At 38.9% G+C, this 11,452-nt stretch overlaps 1 protein-coding gene across 2 annotated transcripts in view; it reads right to left on the bottom strand.

Annotated features, from left to right (window-relative positions):
* Window positions 1-544: 544 nt before the first annotated feature.
* The window catches only part of pds5b (PDS5 cohesin associated factor B), a 55,036-nt gene continuing 44,128 nt past the window's right edge, over window positions 545-11,452 (bottom strand). For both annotated transcript variants that reach the window (XM_079824556.1, XM_079824557.1), the window contains 8 exons: window positions 11,105-11,237; window positions 9,695-9,814; window positions 9,134-9,196; window positions 8,907-9,049; window positions 6,375-6,842; window positions 2,009-2,107; window positions 1,817-1,928; window positions 545-1,354 (listed from right to left, as the gene is read on the bottom strand). In XM_079824556.1, coding sequence (XP_079680682.1) covers window positions 1,319-1,354; window positions 1,817-1,928; window positions 2,009-2,107; window positions 6,375-6,842; window positions 8,907-9,049; window positions 9,134-9,196; window positions 9,695-9,814; window positions 11,105-11,237 — 1,174 coding nt within the window. In that variant the 3' untranslated portion in view covers window positions 545-1,318. The remainder of the gene's footprint in view (window positions 1,355-1,816; window positions 1,929-2,008; window positions 2,108-6,374; window positions 6,843-8,906; window positions 9,050-9,133; window positions 9,197-9,694; window positions 9,815-11,104; window positions 11,238-11,452) is intronic.

Raw genomic sequence — 11,452 nt, 5'->3', positions numbered from 1 at the left:
CACTTACAGAGCAACGATAAAGCAGTTGAAAGCACAAGGTTTATATCAGTAAGTCATCATATCAACTGAAAGTTTTTACCTGTATTTAAAATAATTTATTCTATAAGAGGCAGTGGCCTATGTTTCAGTGGCCAAACAACTCTGTACCTGTAGATTCTGCTTGACTTTAATGTCTTCATTTATTTGAATCACCTCAATCAAAAAACTATTTAAGACGAGTCACTTCACAGAGAGCATGCCAGTGACGAATTGAGTTCTCTTTTGTATCTTACACCACTTGAACGGTTTAAAAGCACTGGAATGATGCCGAATCAGAATTCATCCTGCTATAAAGAGTTTAAGCATTTAAAGACACACCACAAAACTGCAGCACCTGCTCATAATAAAGAGAAAGTTATCATGTGTTGGTGTAGGCGCTAATATAGTTGTTGTTATAGTTATTTTTAAAGACATGACATTGTGGCAAAAACATGACAACTGTGGCCTAAAAATGTAGAAAACCCCTGCCTAAATGAACACATTTACCAATAAACAAATACGCAAGTTATTTATACAGAATATTTTATTGGTTCAGCAGACTGAAAAACTGATTTTGGTGGTGGGGGAAGAATCTTCAATTGTTTCCCAACACGGCCAATATTAAAACCAATGCTCTGTACCATCTCCTCCCTTTTTCAAACACTGATAAAATCAATACTGGGCTGTAAAATGTAACAAATACATGAATTTATCATCAGACCAGTGTTTCTTTTATCTGCAGAGGCACATTTGCACATGCACAACCATATGCACACAAGAATTACACAAATGAGTAGGGTTAAAAAAAGGAAAGGATAAAATGACGAACAAATAAAAAAAGGGAACTACAAAATGGTTATCTGTGTAGCACAGTACAGAATGATATACAGAAGACACACAGGACAAGTACAGTACTGCTAAAAGTTGTTCAGATTTTTTTTTTCCTTTACTTGGACAGATCAGCTGGTGCAATATATTTAAAGCTGGAGGTAAAAGCTATACAAGTTGCCTCCCTAACCTTGGGTGGGGGGGGGAAGTAAGAGCCCAAAAACTATTTACACTTTCTTTCTCATAAGATTAAGATCACATGGTCGGCACACATAACAATGGAAAACGAACCACGAGTCATGGTGGATAGGTGGGGCAGAAGCATACGGCAGAAAAAGACGGCAAAATACAGCTGAAGCAGATGCATGGCTCCAAAAAGTCCAAACTTTCCAACAGTTCACTCCTCTTTTTGGGACTTTTTCCTTAAGTATATCAATCTCCAATCAATCTTGCATTTTGTCTCTGTAAGCACTCATCTTCGGTCCCTTCTTCCAACCTTCCGTCGCACCTAGAAAACATGTCATTAATACATATTCTCAACAGTTTTAATGCTTCTAAACAATTAATTCCCATGACATTTCTGGTCATTCATGATTCCTAGATAAATATTTTTTTTTCCTCAAAGCATATTTCTACACAGAGTTAAATTATTATACTTTTCAAGATTTCTGACCAATTAATTTATATGACCATGTTATTAATGATAAATATCAGGTTTTCTTTTTTACATTTTCATAGAGATTTCTGGAGCGGATTTCTATGTGGGATTTAAATATTTAAATATTTCTGGTACGACCCTCCATTGTCCAAATTCACCAAAACCTAAAATATTCCCAAGAAGATCATACCAAGTGTTTTAAGGATAGATTTTCAAGATGTTTGTTATCGTCCTTGCCTAGAAACCTTTTTTTATTTTATCAGTTAATTGAGCTTTCCATGACCGTGGGAATTCAGGAGGAAGGAAACTCACTTTAGGTGAAGAGTCAATCGACTCATCCTCTTCCTCTTCACTCTGTTGGGCTGTGTCCATCTCTTCTTCAGACTCCTCTTCCTGGTTGGCGGCAGCTCTTGATCTCCCTCCACTGAAACAGATTGTATGAGTGAAATAAAACCCATGAAACAGACCTAGAAACACATGTAGACTGAGCATGGGTCTGTGTACCTGGCTTTCTTTGCTGCTGTCTGTGACTTTGGAGGTCTTCCTCTCCTTTTTTGAGGTGTGGATTCCACAGAATCATTGGCAGCCTCTGATACCTCCGCTCTGCAAAAAAAGAAAATTTTAAAAACATATGTTAAAACAAAGGGTTGGACATTCAGGAGTTCCAGGAGCAGTTTTTATACTTTATCCATAGTACAGACTCAATTTGGTATGCAGTTCATGAATATTAATTAGGACTGATAGTGGCTGGGTGGGTTAATGCAAATATCTAATCAGAAAATCACCTCTCAGAATGGGGAAGAAAGGTGATTTAAGCGACTTTAAACCGTGGCTGTTGGTGCCAGACTGGCTGGTCTGAGTATTTCGGAAACTGCTGATCTACTGGGATTTTCATGCACAACCATCTCTAGGGTTTACAGAGAATGGTCCGAAAAGAAGATTATATCCAGCAGGTGGCAGTTCTGTGGGCAAAAATCCTTTTTGATGGCAGTAGTCACTAGTCAGAAGAGAATGGCCAAACTCAAATAACCACTCTTTACCACATGTCGAACCCAGAAGCAGATGGGCTACAGCAGCAGAGGAACACTGAGAATGGCCAGTCTAGACTGGTTTAATCCGATAGAGAGGCAACAGTAACTCAAATAACAACTTGTTACAACCAAGGTCTGCAGAAGAGGATTTCTGAAAAGCACAACACGGCAAACCTTACAGGACTACAGCAGCAGAAGACACACCGGTGGCACTCATGCCAGCTAAAGCTAGTGTTATACTTTCTGCATCCACGAGGGTACGCGCGGCGTAAAAAAATCGTCATCGATTTGTGGACATCCGAGTGCCTCCCATTTTTTGTGAATAGGCTACAAAAGCACCAACTGCACATGCGCTGGAAAAACAACATGAACTTCGAATTTGAAGAGAGGCTGTGAAGTCCGTCGCTACCCGCACATCTACAATCCGTCGTTAAAACAATATAAAGACAGCCAGATAGGGCTGTGCAATTAATCGAATTTCGATTTCGATTTCGATTTTGCCTCCCAACGATCACCAAAATAGTACAATCGAGAAAAAACGATTATTTTGCCTTGCGTTCTGAATGAAACGCGCATGCGCTCATCCGCCCCTCCCGAATTAAGCCACAATCTCTCTCACCCAGTTCGTGAGTCTCGTGTGCATATCATCCGCTGGAATTTAAAAACTCTGCGCGAGTAAAGATGGCAGAAGGAGGGCAGTTACAGCAGCGTTTGGTGAGCAAAAAAGGCAAAACCAACTCCGTTGTCTGGAAACAGTTTGGCTTCGAGGAATCAGACGACGAGCAAAAACATGTTACGTGCAAGATTTGCTACATGGTAGTGGCTGCAACGCAAGAGAACACCACGAATTTGTTTAAACAACTTGAAAATTAAACAGAGTGACCTATGACAATCTAATAAAGAAACAAAAACTGACGAGAGCAGGGGTGCCGTGTAAACGTCCTTTTTTCCCCTCATATTTTTCAAAGAATTCTCTCTTTGTAAACTTTGTTCAATGCATGCGAGTGCTGCCGTATGTTTGAATATGACCAGTCGTTTTCACCGTCGTCACCCGGGTTTAGTGCCAGAAGACGCGAATGAGAAGCCGCGCGCTGTGAGAAAATGTATCTGTATCTGATAATGTATCATCCGAGAGCGCGCACACGTCTCTCAGCGCGCAAATATTGAGTTCTCTTTCAAGTCTTGCTCTTGAACGGACAAACTCACACAAAACGTATGTCAACATGTCCATCTTGATGAGTATCCTAGCAGACATAGTCTGTATATGCCTTAAGTGAACTTTATACAGTCGAAAAAGACGACGCATATCCGATCCGGATTGAATAGCTTTTGTAAGTTTAATAGGATTCATCTTTAATTTATGCACTCAAATATGCAATGTTATTTTACACATGAGACATTTCTGTACCTGAAAACTAATGTTAGACGTACCTGAAAAGCATATCTAGCCGAACCATATTGTTTATCTTATTTATTTTAATAGTTCAAAAAGTACAACAAATGTTACAATTTCAATTGAATTGTTGAAAGGTGTATTTTTAATAAATACAACACATTCCCAAAGTCATGTGAAATAATCGTGTTACATAATCGTGATTTCAATATTGACCAAAATAATCGTGATTATGATTTTTTCCATAATCGAGCAGCCCTACAGCCAGATGTGCAATAATTTGTGGAGGGAAATTGGAAGTGTGAACGTGTGCACTCCAATCTACAGCGCATGTGTGGAACACACCGTCTGGCAAGTGGACCCCCGCATACACTTTCAGTAGTACAAATACCAAGTATAACTGAGCCTTAAGAGCTGGAAAATGAGGCTACAATTCACACACGCGCACCAAATTTAGAAAACAGAAGATAGGGGGAAAAAAATGTCTAATGAGTCCATTTTAAGCTAGGTGTAAGTAGCCGGTGAGTATATGTGACCCGTGCTGGCAAAATGAGTTAGCCTGACATCGTCATACTCAATTCTAGTCAGAATATGAGTCTGATACTGCTCCGTTGTGCTGTGATTATGGGGCGTGTTTCAACCGAACCAGGAAAGACCTCAATTGGATAGACCTACAACCAATCAGAGCAACGAAGCGACGCATAACGTTAGTTATCAAATGTCAACAGAACTCAACTGCACTGTGTTGCCATGTCCGCAGGTTGAAGCTACCCAAAAGATGTGATATACAGACCCAGGAATGCGATTTTTAGCTGCCAGCCCTGCCAAAATAACACATATTTTACCCCCAAATGCCTTTTTTCCCGGAAAGTCCAGACCGAACTGCCCGAGTAAAAATGTTGTGGGCGGGGCTAAGTTCGGCTGGCATCCATTCCAAAAATGAGTTGCAATGAGCAAATTTTCACAAAAATATTTTCACATTCTCTATTGAAACTCTTAAAAATAAAGTATGATCTGTTTGAATCAGACAAAAAATGACTGTGCTACACCTGTTTGAAGTCGATAAAGTCAGCAAAGTCAATTTTGAGAAAAGTTTTCTGAAGGTTCCAAAACAAAATCACCTAGCAACCATACCTTAAATCCCTGGTAATAACACCAAATTTGTGTTTATTTGATCACTTCCGTAAGTGAAACATTGAAATAAATATCAGTAAATAAATGGTAACCTAAATAAATGTTTTATGTTTTATATTTCCCCACAAACATAACTGCATCATCATATATAGGAGGACAAAGATCATCTCTTGTTTAATATCTTTGTCTTCTCCCGAAGTTCAAAAGCAAACGACACTTGTTGTAAAAGCTGTGAAGAGCTCATTTTCTCTTGCGCAGGTGGAAGACATTTAGGCTATAATTGATGTTGTGCTGCCAGAGAAAGCATAACTAAATTACTGGGGTGTGTGATATGCGCCATACATTTAAACTTGATGTGCCTTACCAAGTCTAACAAGCACAAAATGTGCAAGTAAAGGCCCGTTCATAACAAGAATGATAACTATAAAAGATAACTACGATATTGTTCTGTTTATTCTAAGCGCATGCTTGACACTCACTCCCTCAAGCTCGTTACAGCAGGATGGATTCTGATTGGCTGTCAGTGTTTTTTTTTGTTTTTTTTTTGTTCACGGGCTGGATTAAACTGTTCTGAAATTAATTCCAACAATATCGTTCCTCTTTGCCTTTATTGTTATAGATGTGGTGTGGACTGCTATTCTTTAATATTGAGAATTTAATATTTTAGAACTATCTCTTTATAGTTATCCTTTAGTTAATCCTTGGTGTGGACAGGCCTTACAAGGTATCGGTCCTACAGCAAATTGTCTACTTCACAACAGTAAAGGTGTGAATAGTAATTAAAAGTGAAAAAAGGAAGAAACATTTATAATCCCCTGCAAAATTGGGTGAGACGTGAGTGAAGATTTTGGGAAATAAGCAAGAGATTCCATGTCCGGTGAAATAACTTATGGAATATTGTTAAATTTTTGGAAAATTGGGTGACTAGTTCGCAAAACAGAATACAAAGCCGACAAATGGCTTAAATGTATGAGCTCATGCACCTCTCTTATTTGGCATGGATCCAAATGTTTTTATGGTTGCAACCTATACATTTCTTTTGGAAACAAAGCTTTGTGCTTCACTCGAATTGTAATATTCATGTAAAACAGCATTTGCATACAAAAAAAGTGTTTGTTCTGTGACATTCATGGAGCAACCAATACAAACTTCCACCATATTAGGTTAAAGGCTATATAAACCTTCAATTCTCATTGAATTGTCAATTTCTTCATGTCTTCTCCCAATGTTCCAAAGCAAACGACACTCGTTTATCATATATAAAAAATAAAAAAAAAATTAAGAATAGAAGTGCGTACAGGCAGCCACTCACCTTGGTTTCCGTCCTCGTCTGCCTTTGGGCTTCACCTCCATATTCTCACTGCCTGCGTCATCCTCTTCCTCCTCCTCTTCCTCTTGCTGCTCTTCCTCATTCTCCTCATCTACAGGTGGAGCAGCCTTCCTGCGACCTCTCCTGCCCTTGCTGGGTGTCTCGTCCTTTGCGGCTGCTGATTTGGGGGGCCGTCCTCGCCGGCCCCTCTTGGGTGGGCTGTTCTGTTCGTCTTCTATCTCCATGGTCGCCTCTGCCAAGCTGCTGTCCTCACCCCACTGGTCCTCAACATCATCAGTGCTCGTGTTGGCAGCCTTCTTCCGGCCCCGCTTGGGTTTGGACTCCTGGCCCTTGTCGTCTTGGTTGGCTGCAGCGCCTCGCTTGCGCCCCCTGCTGGGCTTTTCTGTCTCAGATGGGCTCTTCATTGAAATGTCTTCATTCTCACTGTGGTCCACATCAGCAGAGTCCAGTCTGAGGTGCGAAAGAAAGCACATATGGTTACTCTTTGATGTTTTTTTTTATAAATCTTGTAAAAGGCCATGAGCTACCAATTAAAGAATTAAAAAAAAATTATAATAATTAAAGACGCCAAAAAAGACAAACTTCAAGGCATTTCTCATCTGTTTGTCTTGGTCTCATCATAAAGACACCTACGAGTTTGGCAAATCTCGAGGGACAGCATGAGTCATCTCAATGCCATTGAGCTGTACAGAGTGCTCTTTCAGTGTGGCACAGGTAAAAGGAAACAGCAATTATTGTGCCTTCGTGACGCAGAACCATAAAACACTCCATTCAAAACAATCTCAATGACACCTATTCAATAACCGAGTGACTTGGAGACAGCCACCGCACGCCTACCCAGCCTGCTTTCACTCGTGTGGATGTTGAAAGGCAGTATGATTACCAAGCAGTGTGACCTCAATAGAGCTTGTTTAGTCCACAGCAGGATGTTAATACCACAGCCAGATTTTGCAGTATGAAAATTTGTGTTAACATCTAAAATGGATTCAGATGAGGCTTGAGATCAAACTGTACACAGTTTATTACAATATTACAGTTTTAGGAGAGGGATTGGGTCACATGTTATTTATAATGCTTGTGTATTTATGCGCACAACCATTGGTTTTACAGGACATCTGGAAAAAATTTATGCTACTGAACAGATCATGCAACAAATATGCAGTTTTTAGGGATGTGCTAAACTACATATTTTTCAAATTCGCCAGTCACGTTTCTTGCATTCAGAGCAAAAGCCATCTCTAACCATGATATGGTGTTTTTCCCTACAACCTATAGTGAGGTCAGATTATGAACAAACTGCTTTTACATTGGTTGTTAATTAATTGGTTTAACCAAACTGCAAATCGTCCGTACACCTCTCAAATATAAGGTAGAATCTTATAGCCTAGAAATCTAGACGCACCCTAGCAGCAGCAAATCTAATTTTATCTACCTAATTTCCGTTGGCTTGCGAGCTGGAAAAACCAAACTCTGGTCAGGCCAATCACATTGTGTATTGACTCGATGGGCGGTCTTAACAAATTGACGGCAGATTTGCGGGGGTTCTGCGTGTTTACTCGTAAACAAAGAAGCTGACGAACAGCGGTCTTTCGAATCGGCTTTGGCCGCGACTCTGGGAGACTTGGAGTTAAGCTTTTCTTTGAGAAAAGAACAAAGAACAGCACTGAAGTCATTCTTAAGAAAAGAAGATGTGTTTGGAGTTTTGCCGGCCGGATATGGCGAAAGTTTAATCTATCAACTAGCTCCGCTTCACCTTCTTCGTTGCTCTGGTTGGTTGTAGCGCTATCCTATTGCGTGCAGAGGGAATTTGAAAGACAACCGTTTATCCCACCCCTCAGATTGAGCCCTGCCAATGGTGTGTTCCCAGACCCAACATCTTGATGTTGGTCTGGCTTGTTAGGCTAAGAATCTTATATAACTACCTAAAAACATGGCAATGAACAGTATTTTAACCGAAAATTGGTTACTATAAAAAAGAATGTGTAACTACTTCTGAACAATTTGCATATAAATGTAAACTGGAGAATAGTTTTCTTGAATTGGCTAATCAAAAACATTAAAATGCTAAAATGAATGAGACTCCCCAACTCTTGTAGAAAGGATCTTTCATAGACCCGAGGCCATGTGTCCACACAGTGTTTTTAGCCAGCTGAAAACGCAAGGCGCACAGCCTGGCTGTGGGCGCTTGAGAGCGTTTTGGCAATGCAGCGTTTTTTTCAGTTGAGATTCTTTGCTTGATACAGAATATCCACAGAAGTGTTACTAGTATCTCATTTCACAGATAGTTTGGTTTCTGTATTGTTTCTATATAAAAATGTTGATACAATGTAAAGTATATGCTCTGGCTCTTGTTTTAAATTATGTTTTACTTCTTGTCATCTGTTGCCGTTGTACAAGCAGAATGTGGAGCTCCCATTGAAAAAAATACACCAGCCGCTTTGGTGGACACAGCCTTATCTTCCTCCTCAACACAAATACAATTAGCTCACATGTATTCGTGTTTGTAACACTAACCGTCCTTTACTGCGGCCGGGGGAGCTGGGGTTGGAGTTACTGCTGGCGTTGCTGATGGTCTCCATGCGTGAGAGTTTGGTCTGCAGTTTTCCTGTGGCGGACAGGGGCTTGTTCACGGCACCAAGCACGTTTGCTGCCTTAGGCTGCGGAGAGAATCAGGCAGTCAATCTCAGAGTCCTATTGGACTGAAGTAGGTTAAAAACACAGAATAGAAGGCAAATATGTACCTTTCCTGGGGTGAAGAACGACTTCATCTCGGGGGGCAGATAGTTTTTTGTGTTACTGAAATTCTGAAAGGCAGCGAGAACATTGAAAGATATAGTGATTGAGTGGGAGAACAATGAATTTGAGCAGATTTGAATTCAGATTCAACCTGCAAACTGAATTAAAGTTTGTACCAGCAGGAGGGCTTTCACACCTGCTGACCGATCAATATTGATATGACTTCTGACTAGATAAAGATGTTAAGGGTTTATTTCTTTTGTTTTGTTTTTGAGATAGCTCTAAAAATAAATGTTATTTTTGAGTGCAGAGCTCAACCAGAAAATTGTATATACACTACAGAAATTTCAAGTACTCTAAGATTTCATACATTTCATGATGGTTCGTGATACATAAAGAAAGAGCTGCTGTTTATGGGAGACATGGGTTCAAAACCAGTCACAATCCCATATTGGCTCTCTCTCCATCCACTTTCCCGCCCCTTTTAAAAAATTTTTTTTTAAAATCCCTTATATTTCTACAACTAAGTCCTGCAGCAGTTCAACAGAAAGGCAGCAGTTCAGCACCTTGTCCGGTTGTGTGAAGTAACGTGCAGGCAGTACAGGATCTTTAGGCGACTCGAGACTGTATGTGGTGCTCTTGGAGATGACGATGTTCATGGCTACGTCACACACCGTGTACAGTTTCTGGAGAGGAGAAAGGGAGAATTGAGAACAGTGTAAATAAAAACATTTATATAGGCATGAGCAATATATAAGAGGACAAAACCAGTTGTGATTTTGGACTATCATCTACAGCAGTTACACAGTTATGTGACGTTGCCATGCTGCAGGGTCATGAAAATGTATCATTTGCATGCGTTTTAAGTAGTGCCGTTTTTAATTAAAAAAAAAGTGATTTTAAACTGTTGAAGCGCATTAAGCAGCAAAAGAGAACTCAATTTGGTATATGCGCACGCTCTGTTTCTGAGTGCTGTCTGAGAGATGCGTGCACATGAAACCGCTGCTCATAGAACAAAAGTACTAAACAGTTCTTTTTAGTCAAATTGGTGATGAGAATTATGAAATTTCAATGGTATCAAAAATTCTGATATCATAAAAACTTATTTAAAGCAAAAATAACTGTATTGTAACATTGTTATCATGAAATAAAATTACTCATATTATAATAAGATTTTGGTCATATCACCCACCCCTACATTTACAAAGGATCATGTTTACAGAGCACAAAGATGCTAAATATTGTCTTACAAAAATGTCAATGAAAACTACCAGAAATCAACAACAGTACAATATATTGTAAATTAAAAACAAAGGTTCCTACATTTGTTTAACAATGTAAATGACTAAATGACTTGTTTACCTTTCAGAAGTTTGAGGTCGATAAGATTTTTTAAAAATGTTCTCGAAATGCTGTAATTATTTAAAAATGACAGTAAAAACAGTAATATTGTGAAATATTTTATATTTTAATATATTTTAAAATGTAATTTAATGTTATTTATTCCAGTGATTGGCATTGCAAAGCTGAATTTTTAGCATCATTACTCTTCAGTGTCACATGATCCTTTAGAAATCATTCTAATATGATGATTTGATGCTCAAGAAACATTTCTTATTATTAATGTTGAAAACAGTTGTGCTACTTAATATTTTTTTGGAAACCAAATTTTTTTCCAAAAAATGATGAATAGGAAGTTCAAAAGAACTTTTGATCAATTTAACGTATTCTTGCTATAAAACAAAATGTTTGTTTTCCAATAGATGATTATTCTCAGTGTAGAGATGTCTTAAGAAAATATTCATAATGACTATTGATATTTACATGTTTTTAGTACTTTATGAATGTCCAGTTCTGAAAACCATTTACATTTAAAATTCCTTGATATTTCCAATAAATGTCCATGGTTTTCCCTGTTAGAACAACTTTTGAATAGCCACACAAGAAAAGCAAAGCATCCCTGAAACAAGACGGACCTCATTAATCTTGGGATCATCCGGACACTGTCCATCTTTTGTCTGTTTTATGTTTTCCACCATTTTCCTGATAAACGCATGGCTGTTGTTTTCATTTTTGGCCATTAGGATTTCCAAAACAAACCATAAAGCCCTGAAGGAAAAGGGAAGATATGAAAGAGAGAGGAAGGGAGAGAGAAACATCATTTTCAAGATTAAAGGCAGATGGCAACTCTGGAAGACCATTTATCAGTGTTTTCGTCAGCAAGCCAAACATCTAACAAGCTGCACATTTTCTCCACTGTTTATAAAAATTTGAAGGGCAACAGATTGGTAACGAATATCTCATCAAATTACGCATCTGACATT

Source organism: Gobio gobio (genome assembly GCF_949357685.1).
Source record: "Gobio gobio genome assembly, chromosome: 8".
NCBI lineage: Eukaryota > Metazoa > Chordata > Actinopteri > Cypriniformes > Gobionidae > Gobio > Gobio gobio.
This window is presented reverse-complemented; position numbering and strand designations above follow the sequence as displayed.